The 24,660-nt window shown below is 52.2% G+C and overlaps 8 protein-coding genes across 8 annotated transcripts; 3 read left to right on the forward strand and 5 right to left on the reverse strand.

Moving 5' to 3' along the window:
• The first annotated feature begins 4,267 nt into the window (after positions 1–4,267).
• On the forward strand, positions 4,268–5,021 carry V8C40DRAFT_136054 (uncharacterized protein). Its single transcript, XM_083211123.1, has 2 exons — positions 4,268–4,787; positions 4,982–5,021. Exon 1 carries the CDS (start codon positions 4,369–4,371, stop codon positions 4,675–4,677), a length of 309 nt encoding a protein of 102 aa, XP_083076754.1. The 5' UTR covers positions 4,268–4,368; the 3' UTR covers positions 4,678–4,787; positions 4,982–5,021.
• Positions 4,735–7,207, forward strand: V8C40DRAFT_262292 (WD40-repeat-containing domain protein; the record flags this gene model as incomplete). Its single annotated transcript, XM_083219351.1, has 6 exons — positions 4,735–4,787; positions 4,982–4,998; positions 5,093–5,253; positions 5,425–6,582; positions 6,656–7,090; positions 7,169–7,207. 6 exons carry the CDS (start codon positions 4,735–4,737, stop codon positions 7,205–7,207), a joined length of 1,863 nt encoding a protein of 620 aa, XP_083076755.1.
• Positions 7,208–8,157: 950 nt separating this feature from the next.
• V8C40DRAFT_234876 (uncharacterized protein) lies at positions 8,158–9,328 on the forward strand. Its single transcript, XM_083213728.1, has 2 exons — positions 8,158–8,816; positions 8,933–9,328. Exons 1-2 carry the CDS (start codon positions 8,349–8,351, stop codon positions 9,095–9,097), a joined length of 633 nt encoding a protein of 210 aa, XP_083076756.1. The 5' UTR covers positions 8,158–8,348; the 3' UTR covers positions 9,098–9,328.
• Positions 9,234–12,182, reverse strand: V8C40DRAFT_136072 (Metallo-peptidase family M12-domain-containing protein). Its single transcript, XM_083211124.1, has 2 exons — positions 12,028–12,182; positions 9,234–11,945 (listed from the first exon to the last, which is right to left on the reverse strand). Exons 1-2 carry the CDS (start codon positions 12,092–12,094, stop codon positions 9,604–9,606), a joined length of 2,409 nt encoding a protein of 802 aa, XP_083076757.1. The 5' UTR covers positions 12,095–12,182; the 3' UTR covers positions 9,234–9,603.
• Positions 12,183–14,317: 2,135 nt separating this feature from the next.
• On the reverse strand, positions 14,318–17,723 carry V8C40DRAFT_234883 (uncharacterized protein). Its single transcript, XM_083213729.1, has 6 exons — positions 17,120–17,723; positions 17,005–17,028; positions 16,861–16,887; positions 15,482–16,644; positions 15,117–15,377; positions 14,318–15,050 (listed from the first exon to the last, which is right to left on the reverse strand). Exons 1-6 carry the CDS (start codon positions 17,169–17,171, stop codon positions 14,583–14,585), a joined length of 1,995 nt encoding a protein of 664 aa, XP_083076758.1. The 5' UTR covers positions 17,172–17,723; the 3' UTR covers positions 14,318–14,582.
• A 2,491-nt stretch (positions 17,724–20,214) lies between these two features.
• V8C40DRAFT_234893 (uncharacterized protein) lies at positions 20,215–21,712 on the reverse strand. Its single transcript, XM_083213730.1, has 3 exons — positions 21,690–21,712; positions 20,954–21,616; positions 20,215–20,865 (listed from the first exon to the last, which is right to left on the reverse strand). Exons 2-3 carry the CDS (start codon positions 21,578–21,580, stop codon positions 20,359–20,361), a joined length of 1,134 nt encoding a protein of 377 aa, XP_083076759.1. The 5' UTR covers positions 21,581–21,616; positions 21,690–21,712; the 3' UTR covers positions 20,215–20,358.
• A 7-nt stretch (positions 21,713–21,719) lies between these two features.
• On the reverse strand, positions 21,720–23,248 carry V8C40DRAFT_234895 (replication factor C subunit 5). The gene is made up of 3 exons (XM_083213731.1): positions 23,068–23,248; positions 22,385–23,007; positions 21,720–22,321 (listed from the first exon to the last, which is right to left on the reverse strand). The coding sequence occupies exons 1-3, from the start codon at positions 23,152–23,154 to the stop codon at positions 21,973–21,975; spliced, it is 1,059 nt and encodes a 352-aa protein (XP_083076760.1). The 5' UTR covers positions 23,155–23,248; the 3' UTR covers positions 21,720–21,972.
• A 269-nt stretch (positions 23,249–23,517) lies between these two features.
• Positions 23,518–24,575, reverse strand: V8C40DRAFT_234898 (mitochondrial 54S ribosomal protein uL16m). The gene is made up of 3 exons (XM_083213732.1): positions 24,098–24,575; positions 23,899–24,040; positions 23,518–23,837 (listed from the first exon to the last, which is right to left on the reverse strand). Exons 1-3 carry the CDS (start codon positions 24,524–24,526, stop codon positions 23,653–23,655), a joined length of 756 nt encoding a protein of 251 aa, XP_083076761.1. The 5' UTR covers positions 24,527–24,575; the 3' UTR covers positions 23,518–23,652.
• Positions 24,576–24,660: the final 85 nt, after the last annotated feature.

Consider the following 24,660-nt stretch of genomic DNA (forward strand, 5'->3'; position numbering starts at 1 on the left):
CGGGAACAAGGCTTTGCTGTCCTCTTTGCGTGCGCTCGGATATTCGTTCTCGCAGCTTTGTGGTCAAGGCGACAGCTTCCATGCTAGGGATGCTAGCATTGTGATTATGTGTGCAAAGGGATCTGGATCGGGAGCTGCCGACTGGCTGCTAATGTATGAGCCTCAGGCATCAACCAACGAACACTGGCATTCTTTTCCAGCTGCAAGTGATCTGAGATGAAGCCATTACTACGAGGAAAATGTGATATTTATTTTCTTCTTCTTTGATAGTATGATATCTGCGAGCCACCTGATAGCTGCTATACTGCACACTTGGCGGTTGTTCATGGTATTGCATACCAAGGCTGGACGTGCATTTCCTAGTTGAGTTCTTGTGGCTGGCGCGGGAACGGCCTTGAACCTCCGCGCGACGGTATGCCAAAAATGATGAACTAGGATCAGTGCATTTTGGCTTGAGAACTGACAAACCTTGTAACCCGCATCGATCCTCTCTAATCATTGCAAAGCGCTCATATCCTGCGACTTGTGGATGCGGTCGTCCCAGTTTGCCTGTCCCATTCTTACTCACGCCATGCTTGTTCACCATCTGAGTTGCTCTGTCGAGACCATACTCTGTATCTCCTCGTGCCAAACGTCATGACTCAGCGGTGGACAATTCGAAGGGCAGAACCTCGGCTAGAACACCGGGCTTTCCTCCTATCGGGTCCATCAGCTTGATTCGGCAGCCTGCAATTGAATTGGCCATCATGTGGGGTTCCGATGTGCAAAAACCCGCAATTGGGGGACCTTGTGCGAAGCTCCCGCTCTGTACAGGCACGGGTACAGGGACAGGTACACGTTACATGTGTCACGGAACACGGGGGCACAAGAGACAGGCGGAGAAGCCGTCCCGAACGAGAACCTGGCGGCGAACAGATGGGCAGAGACAAGTGTCGGAATAGCCGACCTTGCATCAGTCCTCGCAGCAACGTTTGCACAAGCTCTTGGCATTGCTCGGGAATAAAACGTCAAAGGAGGAGGTCATCAACTTGTAGGCTCAGGTAAGGTACGAGTACCAAAAGGTTAAGCATAAGGCACTCGCAGTGCTGCTACTGTACCGTTTGTATGTATAGCCCGCAGGCATGGAGGTCAAGGTTGGTGGGTTCGCGGGCTGTGTGTGTACATGTACTCGTACCTTGCAAGTACCTCGACGTTGTACCCGTGGTAGGCCAATGCAAGCTCATGTGCAAAGTACGAGGTGCATGTGCTCCATCTGTACGGAGAGCTTGGTGCATTTGACGTACATGCACGTCCGAAACCGCGACTTGATTAGCCTGCCTCACGATTCTTGTTCCTCGAAGAGTTCTGGGTCGCGTAATCGGTACGTACCTCGTCCTTGTCCCTCGTCTGCGAATCCATGGCAGGTTCTCTGGGCGGGTTGTCGGTGGGGCGAGCTTAAGGGACCCATCAATCACCAAAGATGCTGACTTTTGGAATCCCTTGGATGGAGTTTTTTCGGGGGGGCTGTGGATGTGGATGCAGCGTTTTGTTTTACCGCGACACGTCTCTCGGGGGACAGACGAAGCGAAATTCAGCGCAGCCGAGGCCTTTTTCTTCGGTCAGAGTTTTCTTGGCTCCCAGAGATCCGTATTGACGTACCTGTGATCGTACTTTGTACTCGTACTGAAGAATGCATCGCCAAATATATGCGCTGGCCGGGCTTGGCTCCGTCATCCCCCCTCGTCTCATCCACCGTCTCCGGGCTATAATAAGCCATGGCAGCCATCTCATCGCACCCCTGTCCCCGGCACGCACATCGCAGCCGTCACCTTCGACCCCTGTGCAGATGCATTTCACAGGCATGAAGGGGAACAGGCAAGCTCGCGGCGCCACCTCCCAGGCGGACCACCACACAACGTCGCCGCCCGCCCCTTTTGTCGCCTGTGACCAGTGCCACGTAGTCTGACGATAAAGTCACCTCACCCTCCAAGACGCTGATGTCGTCCACAAGGCTGCTGCGGGAGGAGGAGACCGGCCAAGAGTCGGAGTTGGGAGAGCACGTTGCCCATCCTTGGCCGCTACGGAAGCTTTTTGTGAGGGCTGCCAATTCCAGACTCGAAACGCTGCCAGGGGGAACCGTCAGTGCGCGCGCGTGAGACTGAATCTTAAAATTCAGGACCACTTTTTGGAGGTTAGGTAATCAACGAGGCCATAAGAAGAGGACATGGAAGGTTCAAGGTTCTTTCTTGCGCCGGAGATACAAAGGATTCTGGTAAGCAAAGCGCTGGCCAAAGGAGCTACAGTATGAGCTCTCTCCTCGCATAGCGCACAACGCACAGGCAACGCCGTTGCCTTTCTTCTGACCTCTCACGAGCCCCAGATGCATTCAAGGGGATCCCGTGGCAGCAGTACGGACAGTTGGGCGACAGGACAGGCTGCGGGGCGCGGGATGTCCAGGTACTACTGGAGAGAGTTACGAGACCTTGTCTCCATTTCCGGAGTAGTGCCTAGCCGATCTGCAAAGTCTCAGATTCCTGAGCTTGTAGCAGCACAGCTTGTTTGTGCAGCCCCGATGCGCTCTGGGGTCTGCTCTCGACCATCATGATGGCAGAAATGCCCAGAGGAAACACGCGGACGAGGACGAGCGAAAGGAAGCGAGGCTCGAGAACGACCAGATGGGGAACCAAACAACGAGCTGCTTCTTTTGGCCCTGGATCGGAATCTCGATTGGTGATGGGGATAGTCCGGAGCTGCTGCACAAAAGACCGCCCGAACTTTCGCACTTTGCCACCGCATGAATTGAGGCTTTTGGTTTCCTATCCTCTCTTGGCAGCCGCCTTAGTAATCCTGGGGGGGGACCCTCAGCAATCTGTCCCCGTACACTCTACAGTACAAAAGCAATTTGGTTCCCCCCTTTGCAGGGACTCGTTCGAATGGTTTGGGCTATCGTTTTTTTAACCGAGTCCGTGACGACATGACCAAACGGGTTTTACCGAATCTTACTGGAGCGGATTTTACGGGATAGAAACGTTTCCGCGCGGCTCCCTTGCTGAGACTTGTCTATGTTCTGGATACGGAGAAGCTTTTTGGTCCGCAGAGACAAGGGAGAGACACGGTGATCGAGGGCATCACAGCGAAAGCATGGAACAGATTGATGCGATTGACGAAGAAGCAGCGGTTGGCGCCACCGACGCTAACAACTGGGTGCAATTTTTCTTTTCTCCCTCTCGATCGTCGTGCCCTTATTCGCCTCTTGGAGATGGCACGCGGCGCTGCCACGCATGTCGAAGCCGGGTTACGTGACAGCACAGTAGCACTGTACCAGAAACTTGTACCTTTCATCGTTGCCGATAAATGCACGCACTCGTCAGACAAGGACGATTCTAACTGGTCCCCGCAAAGACTGGTTCCTCTCGATGGCGAAAAAAGCACCTTTGAATGTACATGCAATTTGCGAGCACAGCATGGCTGCCATTTGGGCCGTCTCTGATTGTTCCCTCGTACTTGAAGCCCCGTGACGGGTACCTTGATTCATTGTTCAGATGGTCCGTCAAAGGTCTCGGCAGCTTGGCCAAGGCCTAGGGTTCTCCCCAATCCCCGTTTCTCCCGTTGCCCTACCGCCATGCTATCTCGTTCCACAACGATTTGAATGCTCAATCTAGCGCCAGACCAGTCCACTTTGGTGGCCGACTAGATGCAGTAGTGCCAAGTACGGAGCAGTACATGGACGTCGCACACATGCCGCGGCGTCAGCTCGGTACCTCTCCGTATTCACAGGCTGGGAGGTAGCATGGCAAGTGTGTTAGGTAATCCGTTGCCATGGACGGATGGGACAGTTTTGGCTTCAAGGGCTGCCTACTAAATAGGGTCTGGTGCTAAATACGCCGGAGCGCCACTGCGATGTCGACGGTAAAAGCCACCAGACACTTACCTGCGAGCTCACGTTAGCAACAGACATAAAGCATGTATCAAGATAGACTCGCTCAGGCTGTGCAACATCCGCCCTCTGGCCTCATGCTCATGCTCATGGGGTGGACGCGAGAAGAGTGTCATGCTGCAGACGGTCGTTTGTGTGCATTTGAGCCCCCATCCATGGCAAGGCTAGCGCGTGTACAGCACCCAGCACCAGTACCAGTAGGGAGGCAGATTGGGGGGGAGATCTCTCCAGCATTAGGTTTGGGAATGCCTTGGGCGCGACCTTGGCTTGGGTACCTTGTACATACATAATTGGCAGAGGGCTGTCTGGTCTTTAATTGATGTCTGGCGCCGGCTATAGCGCAGTCCACCGGCTAGGTTTCTCCTTCGGCGCCTCGCCTTTCTGGGCTCTCCAAACAAGGCCCGTTAGTCTGGCGTGGGCTGAAGGGTCGGTGCAAAGTATGCGGTACTTGGATGGTTACCTGGGCGGTGGCGCTGGCTGTGGCGGCCTTGCAGGTACTCGCAGCGCCGCCTGCAAGTACTGCCTACTCCATGCGCGGCATGGCAGGGCCAATGTACCGACAGAGGCACGCAGAGGTACCTTGTCTCTGCCGACCGTGGGCGAGTTGTGGATTCGATTCATCTTCTCTTGAATCTTCACTCACTCACTTCCTTCTCACCACCAGCCTGCCATTCGGATTCCCCTCTGGCGGCTACCCATCAGGGCCTCTGCGCTGCTCGATAGCTGCAACAATCACCCTCACCTGCGACGACGAGCCGTGACACTGCCGCCACCTCGCTGGCGCGCTTCCCCCTCGGAATCTGGACCCCCCGGAAACCATGGTCCTCAAGGAATTTCTCGACTCAGACCGAGTCAACTTTCTCATCTGGAGGTTCGTCCCAGCGCCCTCGAATTCCCGTGGCCTCTATCAGCCTTGTGCTCGTTTTTTGCCCCAGCCCAGCGACCCCCCCAACGAACTCCCGCCGCAGCCCAATCCTTACCTTCAGTTTCCCCGTTTGCCCTGGCGTTTTTTGTCCAAAGAGGCCTCGTTGCCACTCACGCTTTTTGCTGACCCTTTTTGCGCAGGTATTTGCTTGAAGGCAGTACGTGGAATCGCATAGCATTCTCCCTCTCTACTTCTCGTAGAACTGGACCAAGGATAGAATTCTAACCTGTGATTTACTTTTTTTTTTCTAGACTACAGAGAAACAGCCGCCAAATTCCAGAAGGAATGGCACGTCAAGGAGCCGCAACGGGACTTTGATTTTGCGCGCCATGTCAAGGGCCGTGCTCTAGTGTCCGTCGTCAACAGCGGCCTCATCTATTATGCTCTCGAGCGAGAGCACTCACGCCGTCAGGTACGCCATGATTTTTACGTTTTGTTACGATTTCTCATGTCTGCCGGCTCTTCTTGATTGATTTCCCTGCCCGTTCGCGATTGGGCTTGGGGGCCGCCTGTGCGCCAATCGCGGGTCGCTTCTCCCACTTCCTTTTTCCCCCCCTTGGCTAACCATCCAATTCGGCTGCAGATGCCTGAAGATGCGGCCGCACAAGCCGAGGCGTTGCGCAACGGCATCTTTGGGCCGTTAGAAGTCCAGCCGCCGGCAAAGATGGAGGAGGAGGACGAAGATGCACCCGGAGAGGAGGACGACGAGGCAGAGCTGTCGCGAAAACGGAATCACAACTCTCTGCCCAATGGGTCGCCCTCCAAGCGCCCACGGCTCAGCAACGGCTTTGAGAGCAAATCCGATGCAGCCACCGTCAGCACCCCCATGGATGTGGACCAGCAAGACAGCCACCACGCCGATGACGACCAGAGCCTGCACGATAACCACGCCTATCCATCTCCGCTGGAAGGAGAGCAGGTTCCTCTGCCGATTGTGCGGACGGAGGGACCCGAGCAAGGCACGCAGGTCGACAAGGTTGAGCAGCTGTTTGCCGGCACCACCTTCATCCGCCTCATGGACGACTGCGCCACTGAAACAGCGCCTTCGCCCTCCCCAGCTGGCTCTGCCTCTGAAAACACTCCCATTCTGCTGCAGTGCGAGTGGAACCCGAAAGACCCATCAATCCTCGCGGCTGCTGGGACCGATGCGCTAGCCCGTGTTTGGACCGTTTCGCGTGCCACAGCAACTGACCACGGCCAGCATCATCACGTGTCACCCCACGCCCACGCCTTGCTAGATCCCGATTCTCCAAAGTCGACGACGGTGACGGCGCTGGCCTGGACATCGGACGGCGCCTCCATTGCCGTCGCCAGCGATTGCGGAGGAGCTCGTGCCGCCATCCACCTGTGGTCTGCCGGCGGTGAGCTGGTGCAGTCCCTGGACGTGTCGGAGCCGCCCATTGTCAAGTTGCTATGGAACCCTAGCAACACGGCGCTGCTGGCCATTTCCCCAGAGAACAAGGTCGACACGCTGGTGACAGTGCACTCAATAGGCTCTAACAAGTCCTTCCGGTATCTGCTACCAGGCCACAGTCTCGACACGGGCTTGGACGCAACATGGACGGGCGACTCGGAGTTTTTGATTTGCGGCGCCGGCACTTTTGAATGCCTGAGCGTGGGCGAGACGGCCATTCAGAGAACCCGAAAGTTTGAGACAAAGGAGGATGATCACTTTGCCCAAGTTTTGTTTGACCCACGATCCCAGCTCGTTGCCACCTCAAGTGACAAGGGCGTTTTGGATGTAAGTTACAACAATCGGAGGAACGAAAAAAATATGAGCGCTGGAATCAGAGATACTAATCATGTACGTGCAGCTGTGGGATGAATCAGGGCAACGTCGGTCAATATCAGCCCACCAAGGTTCAATCACAACGATGGCTTGGCAACCCCTACCGCCAGACCAATCCGGACCGGATGACGAGCGGTTAATCGCCACTGGAGGAGAGGACGGCGCCATTCTGATTTGGAACGCCAGAAAACCCGAAAGCAAACCAAAGTGCTTCTTCACAATGGACCTGCCAGTCGTACGGCTCGCCTTTACGCCAGACGGAGCCTTTATTGCAGGGGCCACGCCACGAAGTGTCTTGATATGGAAGGTCGACAGCCATACCGTGCCTCGGGCCATCTGGAGACCGTCCAAGGACGAGCTAGAGAACCTCAAGAGCAATCAAGATTCCGAAGAAGAGGATGAGCACTGCCTGTGCTGGGACAAGGATGGCCAGAAGCTTGCTTACGGCGCAAACAGTCGTGTAAGTGTTACATGTACCAAACAGAAGAGAGGGTAAGGGATGTTTAGTGGGCAAGCCATGCTAACCATTTTTGAATAGCTTGCGATTATCAGCTTCAGTGGTAATAACAGTGGATAGAAACCACTGCCGCTGAGGATACGAGAATGCAGACGCATTACGGCGAACGCATATAATATTTTTAGTGATGTTGAATGGATTGAGCGACTCTAGGTGAAGCCGTGATAGACGATACGGCAACCTCTAGAAAACAAAACGGTATGGGCGGATGGCGCGACATGACAACGGGGCTGCGACATGATCTGGTTCATCTCGACAGCGGACCCTCTTCTCTTTTCTTTTTTTGCTCTCTCTCTCTCTCTCTATTCTTCTTTTTTTTTGGAACAAAAGATGGTCAAAAGGATGTGGGGGAGGTGAGGTGCCGCGAACTCAAACGCTGGGGCTCGAATAGCCCTGCGCTTCAATCCCTTTTGTTTACCAGCATTCCCCGTTACACTTTCTTTTTTTGGTCACGAACCACGATATATCTGGACAGCCGGGGGGAAAGCTGGACTATGCTAATCATCTTGACTACGCGGATACACTCGAATGAAGGGACAGGGATAAAACGGACGTACGGAGTAACGAGTGGTGTTATTTCATTTTATCTATTTCATCTTTGCTTTTATCTGCTTTTATTTTGCTTTTTACTCTCTCTTTCGGGTCCAAGGCAAACGGGAGGAGGCGAGGGACAGAGAAAGGGGGAGGCAGCCGGGGCATTTTCTACTTTGTGTCTACACTTGTTTGAACAGGTCGGCGAATAGTGCGACTGCTTCTTGTACAATAAAACCTGCAGAGTACTATCAATCTATCGAGGGACAGCGTCCCCAGTTACTAATCAATCTGCTTTGTTTGGTGAGGGCTTTGTGATGGGATTGATGCAAGGTAGAAACGATATATGCAATTGTCATGTGCAATAAATATATCGGGATGCGTCTTAATAAGTGAATTCTTATTGGAAGGCGGGGTCTGTGTTGAGGCTCAGCGGATAATAAAAGACCATGGAGCAAATCGCCACTAGGCGCGGCAAACCTGACACTGCTAACCTCATTCATCCTCCGCCCAACCACTTTTGTTCCAACGACAACTTGATTGACAGCCAGCGCAACTCGTTGATTTCCAGACCAAGCACTAAAAAGAATAAAGAAAACCACACAATTTAAAGCCAGGCGCTCATTGTAGAAAGGACATCAACTACCAGATCAAGGCATCATCCGTCAATATGTCTGCCGCCCAACAAGCAAATATCAACCAGCAATACCAGCACCAGCTCCAAGAGTCGCACCTCATGCACCAGCTTCACCAGCACTACCACCAGCAACAACAAGCCCAGAACCCGCAGCCCCGGAGGCGCGTCGCCGTGAAGAAGACGTTTCCGACGCTCGTGTCGGCGAGCATGCGGGATCGGCAGGCGCGCGGGAAGAACGCGTACAAGAAGCATGAGGACGACTTGACGGATGAGGAGGCTGATGACGATGAGGATTTGGAGGAGATGGAGGAGTTGGAGGAAGAAGAAGAGGAGGAGGATGAGTATGATGATGATGACTTTGACGATGCTAGCAAAACGACTACATCGTCTATTTTCAGCTGTAAATCGGAAGCTTTCGAGACGCGCGAGCGTAGAGCCTATGCTCTTGCTGTGCTGGATCGGCCTGAGCAGCTGATGATGTACGCCAACACTTCAAATGACGTGCGTATAACCACTCCCACCCCCCCTTCAGATTTTGAAACACCTTAACTTTCTTTATTCTCCTTCTTCTTGATATATATAGAATCCATGACTGTGATACTAACATATGGATACAGAGCCTCGCAAGTCAGAGGCTGCGCTTCACGGCCATGATGTGCGGCTACGAAGACGAGGCGGATTGGCGGAACAATGCGCACTTCAAAACTACCCTGTCGGTGGCGCGGGAGAGGCACGTCAAGACGCGAAAGGCTGTTAATAACATGGACCTGGAGGATGATTGATGATGGGCCTGAATCTTTTTGCTCTTCTTGCTCTTTTTCTTTTATTTTTTTATTCATCACGGCGGATTATGAACTTTTATGACCATGGCATCGGATCCATGACTATTAACGACTCCTTTCTTTTCAAGCTATTCAATTAAAATCATTTCCTATTTGCAATGCCCCACGATTCAGACTCAGCAGCTGTTATAGACAAAAAACGTCAAATCTCAACATCTTTGTAACGATGGGTATGTATGTATCAGCTGTATGTATCCAAAGAAAAAACCAAAACAGCCCTGTTCCCTCTTTCATAAGTCGTCATTAAAATGGCACCCACACCACGAAAAACGCCGTCAACAAGTTTCCAAGCATGCGTATAATCTTTCCAAGCCACAACAAAACGAGAGTCTTATCCCAAGCTGTTCCAGATCCCATACAGAAAAGACAAAACCTCCATATTCGATATAAGACAAAGTGACAATCAATCAACTGAATAAAAGACAACTGATATGTGCGCAGCACTTTTAGGCATACCGCTCTATTCTCGGCCTCCACCCCTGATTCGGCGGCTGTCCGTATTCCGGAGGCTGCTGCTGTTGACCATAGGCCGGCGGCGGCGGATCGTACTGAGGTTGGGCTACGCCAAACTGTTGCCCCGGTCCACGGCTCTGGTTGCCTCCCCACTGTGTCCATGCTGCCGACGGGGGCGAAGAAGTCTTGGGCACTGCGCGTCTTCGCCGGCGGCAGCAGCTGATGATGCAGCTCGCCACTACGATGATGAGCAGAATTCCAACGACGACGGCGATGGGGATGACAATCTGCTTGTGACTATCGATCCAATCTCTAATTTCTCGAGACGTCGAGGTGCCTTCGCATGATCCATTCGAGCAGTGTCCGCCGGCACCGCAGGGCGTTCCATCGATGAAGTTCTGGCCAAACAAAAGACATTGACGCTGCCCAAAAGCAGATTGTCCGTTCGAGCAGGAAACAGTGCAGCTGTCTCGTGTATCTGGGCATGCAGTCGTCGAGCTATTGTCAGCCGTGGTACCAACGGCGGCCTGGCACTGCCTATCACGAGATGTACACTGGCCCGAAGCGCACTGGAGACCGTTACCGCTGCCACAAGTGTCGCCATCTGCCCTGTGCTGGTCGTCAGGACACCTGGCTGCGGTGCCTGGACACGTCTCCTGAATGTCGCACTCGCCAGTGCTGGGACGGCATACCGTTGTCGAGTTTGCGAATTGGCACCGGTCGGTGCAGCAGTCTTCGTTGGACGGGTCGCATACGGCGTTGTTCGTAAACCTGCAAGTCGTGGGGTTGCAGCACGTGTTGTTCTGGCAGCCCTGGGTGCCACCACAGTCGCATTCTTCGCCTTCTTCGACAATACCGTTGCCACACTGGCTACCTGTAATGGTTGGTACGTTCCTGTTGTCTGTTAGGCAGCTTGACAGAGATGCAGCTTTGAGGCTGGAACAGATGTTGCCGATGCTGCACGGGGAAAACTGGGTGATGCCGGTGCCAGTCGAGGGGTTCATGATGTACCGACCCCCAGCATCACAGGTGCTGGCACTGAGCGGACAGCACGATTGTGATGTTTGGCTTACGGGACAAGCAGAGCTTGTACAGTCATGGACGGCTCCAAAAGTGTGTCCCGACTCGTGGGCAAACACTTGCCATTCTGTCGAAGTTCGCACGACAACATTGGCGCCAGCGACGGTTTCATTGTTCCCTTGCCCGTCCGAACTGGTCCCCGACCCCTGACGACATACCTGGCTCCTCCAGGCTAACCCAACAGCTGAGTCTGTGGGACACGTAGTCAACAGAGTCCAGTAGGCATTACCATCGAGAGATCTACCGCGCCAGGCAGAGAAGAGGTTTAGTCGGTCGCTAATGGTGGTGTTGGCCTGGCAATCCACGTTCCAGGGTGTGGCAGTGGAGGGTGCGCCTGGGCAGCCACGGTCGAGGACCGTCAGGTTTCTGATGCCCAAAGAGATCTTGAAAGAGTTTTCATAGACTTGGGAAGCTTGGTTAACAATGCCGATGACGTTTCTCCTAAGATCCTCGGAAGAATTGAAGCCATTCCAATAAGTACAGTCAGTAGCAATCCCGACCAACGCAACCTTCTTGGTAGTGGGGCATCCAGCTGTGTCTCCAATACTCGCAATGAGATTCTGGCCGCTACCGCTGGAGCCTCCGTCGATTTGGCGGCCGAACAGGCTTCTCGGGTCAATCCCTCGAAGCCCAGTTGATCGCCTCAGCTCCAGGTCAAACTGGTTGTTAAAGTTTAGCGAGTCTGAGATGCAGTCTGACGGCTTCGAGACGTCACGCTTCAGGTCTTCGCGGCTCTGGGAGCCTTGAACATCGGAGTCACGCCATATAACCATGACTTCATCGTGATCTTGTATCTCCTCCCAGTCTGAAGGGAGAGGGTCATCTTTGGTCTTGAGGCTGTTGTACTTGGAGCCGGTATGGATGTGGTGGTTGTCGCCGTCAATGCGGAAAGCGCCGTCAAATACCGGATGTTTACCATCGCGGTGCATCGTTATCCTCGCCCATCCACCGAGAGACCAGCCATCTTCGCCGGGACGTTCAACAAAGGCGTCGCCTCGATAGACCTTGTGCTCGGCACGTTCCACCTTTTCTCTTGACTTGACCTTTCCTTCCGAGTCGAGAAATGTCACTTCGAAGTCATCGTGGAGGATATCGTGGTTCGGGTGAAGCGATAGCCGGACTCTCTCTTCTCCCTGGTTGAAGGAGAAGGTCAGGTCAAAGTCGGAATGCGAATGAACTCGACCGGCAGGTGTGTGGATCTTGACATTGTCAATGACAGACACGTAGTTGAGAGGACTTCTCTTCAACGAATGCGCTACAGCCGAGGCCAACGTTAGTAAACGAGAACCAACCCAAGTCAAGAGAGTAAAGGGTTATGGTAGAGGAGCAAATAGTACCAATCGCGGACTGGGCTAACAAGGCAGTGCTAGCAAAAGCGGCCAGAAGAGGCCGGAGCGCAACCATAGCTGCGGGGTGGGTAATATCTACACGGCCCCTCAGCGATATAGGCGGCACGTAATAGAGTAGAAGCAAAGAGGGAAAGCTGTGTTATCGCAAACAGGCCATCCAGATGACCGAACCGGAGTGTCTCTTAACTTAAAGCAGAGAACAAAGACAAAGCCAAGAAGCGATTGCGTCGGTCAGCGTGGCGCAGAACAACGATCGGACTTAGAGATGCAGCGAAGGGAAACAAAAAAGAAAAAGCCGACGAGACCAAAGGAAAGGAAACAAAAGCCCCGAAGGTGGGGAAGCGCGCGCCGCGGACGGAGGCCGGGACAATGAAGGAGGAACAAAGAGGGCGATAATGTGGTGAAGGCGGAGAGAAAAGAAAGCTGAGGCGAGATGGTGGAGGAAAGCCTCAAAACCAAACATCAGATGGCGGTTGAACCTTACTGTGGAAGACAGCTAGAACTAACAAGAGTCGCTAGCAGCGGCAGCTTGGCAGCTTCTGGGGGGCCCACTAAGCCTCCACTGAGCAGCGCTAGACTCGTGCAAATTAGTGGTTGATGACAGGCAGGGCTGCTTGGCGTTTGGGTGCTTTGATTTCAAGTCTGTTTCGCAGCGTGGCTATGCAACACTAAGGCCGGTTATTATTTTGTCTGCTATGTTATCTATCTACCGTGGTCTACGATGCGGGCGTTGTCACTTGATGCCGATTCTGTTCTATTCTTCCCGACGTCATCCATTAGCATTGCGTGTCTCGGTTGTTACTGCAGGTGATGCGGGTGGTGATTTTGTTTCCATACCAAACCTGAGCCTCTACAGGCCTCCAACTTTTTAACATCGACTGGCGCTGTTATGCATACTGCGATACCCTGAAACTTCCCTGGGGGATCCCTGCAGCTCCGCTCGTGTCACTCGCCTTCTCTGACCACGAATCCCTGCTGACCCAATTATAGAGTCCGTGTTGCAAGAGCCGGAAACACTGCGGTAATGGAAGCGCTTGTTTCGTATCAGATACGAGAGGCATTGGAAACGTGCAAAACTACTTGATGCAGACGGTAGATCAATGTTGTGTAAGAGAATCTGATCTTGTATCTCGCAAGAAACAGCTTTAATATATCGATAACAGCCTTTCCGTTAACCGAGAGAAAAAAAAGAATAAGAATTAAAATAAACTCATCTCGTCTCGACATCGTAAAACACATCCCGTCACCCCATTTCTCACCCTCATACTTCGTATAAGGAGGGCTGAGCCACTCTTGGCCGGGAAAAACCCGCCCCGTGCGGCCCTTGACCGCCAGAGATGTTAATTACACACAGTAAAAATCATCATCATCATCATCATCATCATCATCGCGATGCGAGTAGTACCAGCAAAGCAGACATGGAATCCTCCAACAAGAGACAAAGACCTTCTAGTGTATGTAGAATGTCCTCATCACGCTTCGCCCCGATGAGACTTGCAGCCCCGATCCAACCAACGAGAATCCCCGAACCTCAGCGCCCTCGTCCCATGACGACGCCTTTTGTCTTGGCGCTGACCATTTCGAACCAACATTTTTCTTCTTTTCTCCAATCTCTCGGCTTTTAGCCCAAACTCCCCTTCCCCTCTCCCGGCTCTTTTTGCTGTTCTGTGAGGCCGCCTGTGAATTTACGCCGGATATCTCACAAACTTGTTCTACACTAAACCCGGCCCATCACCGCCATCACAAACTTGCTTCTGCACTAAACCCGGCCCCATCACCAACACACAGATACAAGCGCCCCCTTCTCAGACTACTGCTTTACACACACAGATACAAGCCCCCCTTTCGTACTACTTTACACAAACGCAGATTCGACTTCCAATGTCTTAGTGTTGCATCTCCCGGAATCGTCGGCGTGGGTCTCTTGTTTCCAGGCTGTGCTGCATTGCCAGTCTTGGCTCGACTCCATTCCGAATCGGTGGCGCATCGAGCAACGATTATCGGATGAAGAAGTGTCAGATAGTGTGTGCTCAAACCTATCCCTTACATTCGCTTGGATACATGTACCTAGGCGGAGATGTACACAGGCCATACATGCCCCGTACGAGCTGTACTTCTGATTCGCGTTTACAAATCTCCTTGGCAAGAAACTGCGTCGAACAACTCAACTCCCATGCTTGCATCGAACCTTATTTGCAAGCTACACGTACTTTAACGTCTTACTAGCCGAAGGAGTACGCGCGTCCTTTGCTGATTCCTCAGCGAGTGGAACTCTCGTCAAGCCTTGAACTCTCGCCTTATCAGCATCTTCCATTATGTATCACAAGAGAATCCGCCATCAGTGTAACGTAAAAAATTGGATTCGTCGTCTTAGATATCAAAATGCTATCCCATATCGTATCTTCATCCCAAAGAGTTCTCCCCCCATATTACCCTGGTTTTTTAACCTCCGACGGACATTGTCTCCTATCCGAATTGTATCGACTGACAAGCTAAATGCGAAAAACAAATCCTGCTGACTCCCGAATTGCTATTTACTTAGTTTATTTTCCCCTGGCCTCGTGGACGGTGGCGATGATCTTGTCCACGACTGAAGGATCGGACAGCGTTGAAACATCACCAAGTTGATCCTCCTCACCGGCCAGCACCTTTCTCAGAATACGACGCATAATCTTGCCACTTCGAGTCTTGGGGAGATCTCCAATGATGAAGACAGCCTTGGGGGCGGCAAAGGGGCCAATGCTCTTGCGGACTTGCAGGACAAGCTCCTTGCGGAGCGCATCTGTGCTCTCGTTGCCATCCTTGAGAGCGACAAAGGCGTTGACAGCCTGGCCAGTCAGCTCGTCGGAAACACCAACGACGGCGGCCTCGGCAACAGAGTGGTGCTCAATCAGGGCAGCCTCGATTTCGGCAGTGGAGAGACGGTGACCACTGACGTTGACGACGTCATCGACACGTCCACGGATCCAGTAGAATCCCTCGTGGTCACGAGCAGCACCGTCACCAGTGAACTATTACATCTCCATGTTAGATACATGTTTACTCTTAGAACGTCTGCAAAGACGGGGGTTTCTTACGTAGTAGCCCTTGTAGACGTGCAGGTAGGTGTCCAGGTATCGCTTGTGGCTACCGTAGACGGTACGAGCAATGCTAGGCCATGACTGCTTGAAGGCAAGGACACCCTCAACGTTGTTGCCGTGGAGCTCCTCACCAGAGACAGGGTCAATGATGGCGGGCTCAATGCCGAAGAATGGTAGTGAAGCACTGCCGGGCTTCATGGGGGTAATGCCGGACAGAGGTGTGATGACGTTGGAGCCGGTCTCGGTTTGCCAGTAAGTCTGTAAGTCGTCTGTTAGTTTTGCCTTCTTGTTTTGTAATTTTTATCCTTTTTCCTCCCAGGCCGGTGAGATCCATCAGGATGATTGGGTTTGTTAAAGCTTACATCAACAATGTGGGCGCTCTCCTTGCCAACGATTTCATAGTACCACTTCCAGACCTCGGCAGCGATGGGCTCACCGACGGAACCGAGAGTTCGCAGGTACTTGAAGTTGCCGCGGACGTGCTCATCACCAGCTCGCTTGAGCAGTCTCAGGGCGGTGGGGGCAACGTAGAACTGAGTGATGTTGTGCTTCTCAATAATGTCCCAGTATCTTGAGAAGTTGGGGTAGGCAGGTGTGCCCTCGAAGACGACTGTGGAAACACCCAAGAGCAGGGGAGAGTAGACGACATAGGTGTGGCCAGTAATCCAACCCACGTCACCACCGCAGAAGTAGCGGTCGCCGTCGTGGATATCGAAGACGTACTTGCCGGTCAGGGCGGCGCCGAGCAAGTAGCCGGCGGTGGTGTGCATGACACCCTTGGGCTTTCCGGTAGAGCCAGAGGTGTAGAGAAGGAAGAGGGGATCCTCAGAGTTCATGGGCTCGGGGGCGATGTAGCTGGGCCACTTCTCGACCTCCTCGTGCCACCACAGATCACGGCCGGGGACCATGTTGATATCGGCGCCGGTGCGGCGGTAGACAAGAACGTTGCTGACGTCGGGGCACTGCTTCAGAGCATCGTCGACAATCTTCTTGGTGCCAATGAACTTGCCACCTCGCTTGCCCTCATCGGAAGTAATGACGAATCTGGACTTGGCATCAAGGACACGGTCCCGGAGAGCGTCGGCGGAGAAACCGGCGAAAACAACGGAGTGGACGGCACCGATACGGACACAGGCCAGGATGGCGACAACGGCCTCGGGAATCATGGGCATGTAGATGGCAACGGTGTCACCCTTCTTGATGCCAGCCTGCTTGAGGACCCAGGCAACCTTGGAGACATCGCGAAGAAGCTCGCTGTAGGTGACGTTGCGGCCATCGTCGACCTCATCAGCTTCGTAAATGATGGCAACGCGGTTAGGGTCCTTGTAAGCATGGCGGTCGACGGCGTTGTAGCAGGCGTTGAGCTGGCCCTCTACGAACCACTTGATATCGCCTTCAGCGAGGCTGCCGGCAGAGACGGTCTCAAAGTCGCGGGTCCAGGAAAGCAGCTCGCGAGCTGTTCGGCCCCAGAACTTGTTGGGCTCGGTGATGGACTCCTTGTAGAGCTTCTGGTACTCCTCAAGGCCTATCGTTTTTCAAGCATTGTCAGCAATCATCGTCTCGATAGTCTCGATTGCGTGACTGTAGTAGTAAGCTGCACCGGCCGACCGGACAGGCGGAAAAAACGCGCCGTTGATTTGACGCAATTCCGGCCGTCCGGGTTGCCCCCCGCGGACTGCGCCGAGACCGGTGCAGATACGGGGCAGCTTCTTTGAGGTGTTTAGGAAAACGGTTTACTCACTTGCAATGTGGGGTTTGCCGGGGTGCTCTGTCAAATGGGTGAGAGAGAAAAAGATGTCAGCTGGATCTGGTGCCAAACGCGACTAAAAAGGGTAGGGGTGGCTGTCTATCGGAGATTTCGAGGAGCGGCTAGCGGGCAACATACTTGCGAACATCTTCTGAGGAGGCTCTGTTGGGCGCACAGGTTAGCATCGGCTTGGAATGGCTAGAAAAAAAAAAGAAGAAAAAAGCAAAAGCACGGAGCGCAAAGAAGTCCTTACGGAAAGTCTCAATCTCGTGGGCTTCCACGACTACTCCCTGGTTGTCGGCCATGGCTGCGGTTGTTGAAGAGTTTGTGTGGTTTGTGTGTGCCGAAGCGGGAAAAGAGGTAGAAAAGAGGTTTGGAGGGGTAGAGCAGAAGGAAGCGCTGTAGAAATGCGACCGGGTGCGGGGTAGCTTTTCAAGTCCAGAGTACTTTGGTGCTACGTTGCGGTGGATGGATATTTTCCCCCCAACAAAGCGAAGCTGTTGCGATGCGATGCGATACAAATAGCAACAGTCGGTAAACGGAGTCGTTGTCCCTGTTCGAGTCGCAAAGGGCTCGAGGATGGGGAGCAACTAGAGCAGATGCCGGACAAAGGCAGAGAGAAGCTGGACGCTCTTTGAATCTTTGGTGTTTGCCTCTTCGTGACGTAGGGTGAGATGGTCAAGAGCAAGAGCAACAAAGAGAGGAGAGAGAGGACAGGAGGCGGCGGAGCGGAGGGGGTTTGGATGACTTTATAAGATGGTGGAGGCGATTCTCCAGTGCCGTCCAGGGAGATGGCGTTCTGGGGATAGCTTTGAGGATGCTGTCTGGTGTGTGGTAATACCAGACCAGACTCGTACTCCATTGTCGCTCACTACTTTAGTCTTGTCAACCTACTTGACTGACCCTTACCTGTCTGGTATGGAGCCGCCCATACTAATACCACCACCATTCTCCATCTCGACACGGCGTTGCACCTAGGAACCTGCCATTAATAGTGGATCGCGACAACGGCAATGCTGTCTGTAGCTGGGTTTCGTGTCCAGGTACCATGTCTAGTTAGCATATAGTCTTCGTACTTGGTCTGGAGAGCTGTCCATCTCGAGGCGAGGCTGGTGAAGAGAGAGACGAACGAGGGCTTACAGCAACCTCTCTCTCCAAGTACTCGGTACACCATGGTACCGTATCTACTCGCCACGACGCCGGCCGTTTCTTCCCCCGTACTTTTCCCCAGGCTCACTCCTCACTCCCCCAAAGTCCCCCAGAATCCCTAGCGGCTTGTCCTGCCACCTCTATGCGCTTTTGGGAAACCATCGCCACGCACTGCGTATCTGCAACGGGTCAAGCACCGCTGCTGCTGGTGAAGCCTTTGCCCTACAAGCGGCGCATGTCCCGATGGGCCGGGTGGGGTATCAACAGCTCCGTTGCCCCGAAGCGCCAGAAGAAGCATTTCCGTGTTCAGAGACAAGACCCACGAGTCATATGAAACCGGCCTGGAAAGGGCTCGGGTTAGCTGCTCGTCCTGGAGAGTTGCGTCTCTCGTCTTTCGTCATTTGCCATGTTGCCGGCGCCTGTCGTCCGAGGGGCCACGAGACATATTCGACCTTATCCTCGGGTCTCTTGCCATTGAGAGCCCTGGATTTCCCGGGCATTCTCGTGCTAAAGCTGATGTCTCATATAATCACGCTCACTCAGCACTCGTACATGTCAATACGTAATTTTCATTCTGGCTGCTGCTGATGCCGCCGCCTCCGCCTGTTAAAGTGCTAGCAAAAGAGTTTGCAGCTCCTTGCAGACGCATGCCGTCTATCAGGCAGCGGCCGCCAATGGCCGTGAGCGCTGAAATTGCCTACCCACGATGCGCACATGCTAGCTGCATGCATCCCGGACAAGGTGAATAAGCGATGCCCCCATCTAACACCAGAGCTACAGTATGGAGTTCCATTCCGTGCTACTACCATGGGTTTGCCTTGGATCACCGAGGGGTTCCTTTTTCCATCATTTATCACGGATGGGAAATTGTGGCCCGCATCCCGGCTTTTGCAATATCAGATCCACTACTTGCGTGCACTAGATAGGTGCTTGGACGTCTTTTTTCTCCTGCTTGTTCCCGAGATATCCGCCCGCTGCCGTCTTGTACGAGTAGTCAAAAGCACGGGAAAAGGAGACAGACCCTGACTAAGAAAGAATGTTGCAAATCGCCAATGGTACAGAGTAAAATAGACAAAAAGGGGGACTGGCCGTTGTTGGTGGTTGGTTGGCCTTAGATCCTTCGATGCTACTCTGCTCCAGGAACTTTGCCGTGTCCATGCGCTGCCCCTCTTTTACCCTCCCTTCCATCCATCCATCCATTTTCTTCAGTCCACTCTAATGTTGCAGCGAACCGTTACCCTACAGAAATAAAAGCGACGTTAAAAAGGTCCCCCAACGCACCCAACCAACCGGTACGGATTATGCGTGATTAATTTGAGATGAACCTACGGAGTAGCACTACTACTTGGTTACGAGGCCTGAAACCTGAAACTGCAAATCTCTGCTTATTCACTCTTTGCTATGGCTGATAAGGTAGAGGGTCAAGGTTAAACATTATACGAATCTTGGCCAAGATTGCCGGTTAAATACCAAAAGGGTTTTGTGACGGATATGATCGGAGAAGAATGATAAGGTAGGTGTTGGCTCGTCTCATGTTGACAGGTTCTGCATCAAGCCTCTGCAGCCCTGTCCGAGGCACCAACAGATGACTGCATGGATCGGATGCATCTCACCACCATCTCAACGAATGGCAACGGCTTCACGGGGAAACTCTGGTCTAGTTAGCACCTCCGTAGCGGCCCGAATGGAGAACGCAGGCACACTACCACCTTAGTACCGCGTTGAACCTCGAACACCACGGCATGCGTCTCCTCGTTACAGGTATTTTAAAGCCCATGCCAGGGCAGCTTTTCGTGAAAAATCACTCGTTGCGACCTAGCGTTGGTCTGTCTCACTTGTGTCGAAGCTACATTGACTGCTATTTTCGTTGCAAAGGCGTGACAATGTCTTTGTGTTGGCTTGAGCAAGTTTTCTCAGATTCCCTCCGTGAATTAGCCTTGAAAGACTGAAACAAAGGGTTCCGAATAACATAATAAAGTATTAAAGGCAAAAGACTTGCAACAAAGGCTCATTGCTTCTACTCGTTTCATCACGTCCAAGAAGCCTCTGCAGAAATCACTGATAGTAGTCCTGCGCTCGTGGCAGCGGTATTTTCTCGCCTCTAATAGAATGGAAGATCCATCGCGCTATCTCAAAGGACCAAGGATGTGTGAATAGGTACCCGATAGACAAGCAAGGATCATTAAACAGTCAAGAATGGGTGCTATTATTAATTTTTTTTGGTCTTTTACTCTGCATGCCTATCTTAGAACTTCACTCTTCGTTTTTCCAACCTGCTCATTAAGTCTTGGAAAATCCAACGCATCAAACTCGTTCAACACATGCCATCAACTCGAAGCAATTTCAACCTCGCCGAAAGAACCACCAAGTTCTAGTTCTTGCCGCCGCCTTTTCAGTGATCTCAGACGGCATTATTGTGTTGCGATCTACCATGACATAGTCATCCTCATCCTCAAATAGCTCGACAAAGCCGTCGAAGTCGAAGGCAGCGTAAAAATCGAAGTCAGTGTGAAATTTGGTGGCATATTTAAATAGCTTGACGAGGCCCCAGAGGTCGAACTTAGTGTAAGATTTGACGGCACCCTCAGGGAGCTTGACAACAGCCTCGGAACTGAACTCAGCATCTTCGAATAGCTCGACAAAGACCTCAAAGTCAAAGTCAGCATAAAAGTCGAAGTCAGCGTAAACGGTAGCGTAAAAGTTGGCGACATCTTCGAATAGCTCGACAAAGCCCTCGAAATCGAAGTCGTATTTTTCATTTTCTTCTTTCCTTTCTCTTCTTTCTTCCCATTTGTTAACCACCTCGATTATGAATTTGCAGGCGACTTGCTCAATCAGTTTCCTAAGGGCCTGAGTGGCACCATCGTCAACCTTCATAGCACTACTAACTTTGTCATCAGAAGTTGGCGGCGTCTTCGTCAGCTGCCTATTTACGCACCTCCACGTAAGTGTTATCCGTCTCTGCGTCACTGTCTGTGACGATTTCATCGAAGGGATTTTCAGATACTTTGTCGTAATCTTTGCAAGCGATTTCGTCAACCTCATCGAATTTGTCGTCGACAGTCTCGCGGACAGGCTTGTCAACGGTCTCGTGGGAATGGACTCCAAATCGAGCTTGAAGACGGGCTTTAAGTTGGACTCCAATCTCGTGGAGAGAGTCTTTATCGACGTCATGAAGATGTATGCGGACTTTCTTAATCTTGGTAACGAGTTCGTGGCCAATTTTGTCACCTTCTTTGGTGATAATCTCAGAAATCATTTCTATTTTTCTCTCTCTGGCTTTCTCGTCGGAGTTGCTGGCGTCGTGTTCCGCACAATGGAAAAAATGCGCTTTGGTCAAGTCGACGAGATATTTTGAGAAGGCTTCAGAATCATATTTGGGCCATTTCTTCTCCGCAATTTCAGCTGCAAAGACGAGAACCCCGTCAATCGGGTCACAGATCTTCTCAAGGTTGGGACCCCAAACTTGCTCGCCCACGCTGCTGCCTTCCCTGGGGACCTTATCAATGGGTTGAGCAAGCTCCTGGCTTGCTCGGGCATCATGATGCTTTATATCAGAGCTCATTGTTGCTGTCGCGAGATTTGATGGCCTTTGAAAGTTCTGTTCGGCTCAGTAGAGTTAGTATGTCTCGCACGGAAGGCGTGGCAGACGTACGCGTCCAAGGAGTCCTTACTATGGGTTGAGCAAACTTGGTAGGGTGTTTGTTGAATTCTGTGATGAATCATGTCAACGGGGGTAAGCTTTCCGGCATAAGAGGAGACATATATATAGCCAAGTGGAAGCCTCTTTGTTTGCCTGAACAATCACATGAAGCGCTAGATTGCCTTTCTTCTCTTTTGTAGGACATATTCGGGGCCAATGAACAACTTGTGGTAAAATTAAAGGGTCCGCAGAACAAAGCTTCCTTTCAATTATTTTTCTAGTACTCCAGACGCCATCGTGACCAGTCGCTGTAATTACATGTCCATGCTCATCAGGTACATTTCCAAGATGCGCATGAATTTTGCGACAAACGCTTCCAAGTGAAAGATAACCTTTGTACCCGTCTTGATTCGGTGTTCATAGAACGCAGACCACTTTATGACTTCTCCTTTGAGCCCGTCGTCAATGAGACCCAGCAGCTTGAACGTAAGGGTCTTGAGAATCGTGGTTGGTGGGATGCAATGTGTGAGGAGATCGTACAGCTTAGCGCGCACCTGCAGGATCCTTGCCGGGGTGTGTTCCTCGATGATCTCTTTGGCGATCTGGCCAACCAGTGCTTCCCAGTCTGCAGGCGGGATTGGTGTGCTGTCTGTTACTTTCTCACTGTGGCGAAAGGGACAATTAGCAAAGGGAATCAGAGCTATCGATCCATTCGATTTCACTTACTTCTGAGCATGAACCGCTTCGTACATCAGTAGCGCGCGGCGCAGATTTCTTCCACTCTCCTCAGCTATCCGCTGGTGGAGTCCTTTGACAACTTCCCAGTTCTCTTTCTTTGCCGATTGCGCAAGGACGTCGCAGATTTCGGCATGGGTCGGAGCGGCAACTCTGACGAGCAGTGTTCTTGAACGAATTGGCGCAATGATGTTCGCTGTGGAATTGGCTAGTAGGATCAGACGCAGGTTGGGAGAGTATTTTTCCATTGTCCGACGAAGTGCCGCCTGCGCATCTCTGGTTAGGTGGTCTGCTTCATTGATAACGACCACCTTGAATCGCTGCTTTGCCGACTGGTCCACCTGCTGCGTCTGCGCTACTTCTTTCAAAAGATCCTGCACAACGACTCGATCGTATTGCCCTACGTCGGATGGTGTGATTTCCAAGTGGTAGTTTGAGGCGACAATGTTGAACTCGAGCTTTCGGTTGCTAGACGTCTGGAACACTCGTGCGTCGATCTTGATCTTCTCCACGCCGGGACCGTACAGCTCCTTCAGCGTTGCCACTATTCTTGTTTTCTTTCCGGCTCCTGATGGGCCGTAGACTAGGAGATGGGGGAAGTCACCGCTTTGGGCCTGTGACGGGGGTTTAACGGTTAGCCATTGCAGCTGCGAATGTGAAGAATCGCATCATACGAGAGATTGAAGTCGTTCTGAAAGCTCATGATGATATGACAGAGCCTCGAGAGATCGTGGGCGATGCTTGTCGACGATGAGAGCCATTGTGTTGGCTGTTGAGATTGGCGTGCTTATTGAATTGGAAGCTCCAAGATTTTGAAGGTTGGCAGACGCGTCGTCGCGTAAAGTGCTGTGCGATGAACTCAGGGTGGGGAAGTCTAGGTGCCTGCTGCAGTTCCCTGTAGCCACTGGACGAAGCTGGTTTTACGGCCAAAAAAATCCCAGGCCGCTGACTATTGGTCCAACGACTCCATCAACGTGCACTTATACTGCTTCAAGTTTACAAAACTACTATAGTAATCAACTTTCTGTTTTAATTTACCCATTGTCCTTGTTAGTTTCTTTCTTGTAGGTATCATTGGAATTGAATAGGTTTCACTTTTACTAAAAGCACAGGATTACAACATTGCCGACATGGTGGGGGAGATGACCCTTGCTTGAGACCCATGCTCACATTTTCGTTATTTCTTTTCTATTTTTTCATCAGGCGGCTTTTGTTTTATATACAAGTATTCTTATGGTACATGGCATCATCCTTGATGCTTATGAGGACCCAGACGGCGCAGATGTGCTTCCGGCTTCAGCGGTTGTTGTAGAAGTTGATACCTCAATAAGCTCTTGAGGGGCAAGCTGCTTTCTAGGTCTCTTGAGATCCTCCAGTGTGATACCGTCCAGCTTGGTAATTCCAACAACGGGAGCGTCACCCTTCTTCACAAATTCCCACTGGCCTGTAACTCAGTTAGTGGTGGTCTGAAACGGGAGATCGTAGAGATGATTGATGTTTCGCACCTGGGAGCTTGTTGCCAGCCAACCGGAAAGCGTCTCGAACGATCTGCTCGTGGATTCGGCCCTTGATCTCAAACAGGACTTGGCTGACTGCCATTCTTGTGGCCCAGTGGTCGAAGGAACCCTTTCCTTTACCCATTCGCATCTATTTCATCATTTAGCTTGCTATTGCCGTCAAACAATTTGAAGAACGAGTCCGCACCTCGTTACCGCTGACGTAGACACCAACGTTGCAGCATTTCCTCTTGTAAAGTCGGTATTTCTCTCCTCGAAGTCGCACTTTGATCGTATCCTCGGCCATCTTTAGTGACTTGGCGCTGATTCTTCGGTGGTGGTCAACCATGCGCAATCCGTAGTCGCCCCAAATAACCGTTGTGCCCTTCGTAGACCCTCCCGTCGCTACTCGCGGTCGTCCCTTTGCCATCTTCTTCTTTCGGTTCAAGCTAGGCTCGAGCCATGTGCCCATCATGGCCGAGCTTGTGGAAAAGGCCCTGCCATTCTGGAGCAGAGCGGCGCTGAGGACCTTGGACTGGTGCTGAATCGGCGCCCTCAGTTGTCGCAAGGGAGTGCATGCAGAAATTTTCAGCCCCTGGAAGGCGCTCAGCAGTGCGGAAGCGCCATTGGACCTCATGGCGTCGGTGTGGCCGCTTGTTTCGGCTTGTCTCGAGATATCGCACGACTGCTCCGATATCTTGAAAAGAATCCCACCATGGCATGGATCCGTCTCGTGGTGGGGCCTGAGATCTCAGGCCCCGAGCGCCGCTG

The sequence above is a fragment of the Trichoderma camerunense genome (genome assembly GCF_050948025.1).
Source record: "Trichoderma camerunense strain CBS 138272 chromosome Unknown V8C40scaffold_3, whole genome shotgun sequence".
Lineage (NCBI taxonomy): Eukaryota > Fungi > Ascomycota > Sordariomycetes > Hypocreales > Hypocreaceae > Trichoderma > Trichoderma camerunense.

Bases quoted from the DNA above. Each gene is read 5' to 3' on its own strand.
- V8C40DRAFT_136054 (XM_083211123.1), top strand. From the start codon at position 4,369: ATGGTTACCTGGGCGGTGGCGCTGGCTGTGGCGGCCTTGCAGGTACTC.
- V8C40DRAFT_234876 (XM_083213728.1), top strand. From the start codon at position 8,349: ATGTCTGCCGCCCAACAAGCAAATATCAACCAGCAATACCAGCACCAG. The intron at 8,817-8,932 runs GTGCGTATAACC...ATATGGATACAG, and splicing joins ACGCCAACACTTCAAATGAC to AGCCTCGCAAGTCAGAGGCT.
- V8C40DRAFT_136072 (XM_083211124.1), bottom strand. From the start codon at position 12,094: ATGGTTGCGCTCCGGCCTCTTCTGGCCGCTTTTGCTAGCACTGCCTTG. The intron at 11,946-12,027 runs GTACTATTTGCT...CCTCGGCTGTAG, and splicing joins GTTAGCCCAGTCCGCGATTG to CGCATTCGTTGAAGAGAAGT.
- V8C40DRAFT_234883 (XM_083213729.1), bottom strand. From the start codon at position 17,171: ATGGCCGACAACCAGGGAGTAGTCGTGGAAGCCCACGAGATTGAGACT. The intron at 17,029-17,119 runs GTAAGGACTTCT...TGCGCCCAACAG, and splicing joins CCACGAGATTGAGACTTTCC to AGCCTCCTCAGAAGATGTTC. The intron at 15,378-15,481 runs GTAAGCTTTAAC...GACGACTTACAG, and splicing joins AGAGCGCCCACATTGTTGAT to ACTTACTGGCAAACCGAGAC.
- V8C40DRAFT_234893 (XM_083213730.1), bottom strand. From the start codon at position 21,580: ATGAGCTCTGATATAAAGCATCATGATGCCCGAGCAAGCCAGGAGCTT. The intron at 20,866-20,953 runs GTGCGTAAATAG...GGTGCCACTCAG, and splicing joins CGGATAACACTTACGTGGAG to GCCCTTAGGAAACTGATTGA.
- V8C40DRAFT_234895 (XM_083213731.1), bottom strand. From the start codon at position 23,154: ATGGCTCTCATCGTCGACAAGCATCGCCCACGATCTCTCGAGGCTCTG. The intron at 23,008-23,067 runs GTATGATGCGAT...CCCCCGTCACAG, and splicing joins CAGAACGACTTCAATCTCTC to GCCCAAAGCGGTGACTTCCC. The intron at 22,322-22,384 runs GTAAGTGAAATC...CTTTCGCCACAG, and splicing joins GAAGCGGTTCATGCTCAGAA to TGAGAAAGTAACAGACAGCA.
- V8C40DRAFT_234898 (XM_083213732.1), bottom strand. From the start codon at position 24,526: ATGAGGTCCAATGGCGCTTCCGCACTGCTGAGCGCCTTCCAGGGGCTG. The intron at 24,041-24,097 runs GTGCGGACTCGT...ATGATGAAATAG, and splicing joins TCTACGTCAGCGGTAACGAG to ATGCGAATGGGTAAAGGAAA. The intron at 23,838-23,898 runs GTGCGAAACATC...ACTGAGTTACAG, and splicing joins GGCTGGCAACAAGCTCCCAG to GCCAGTGGGAATTTGTGAAG.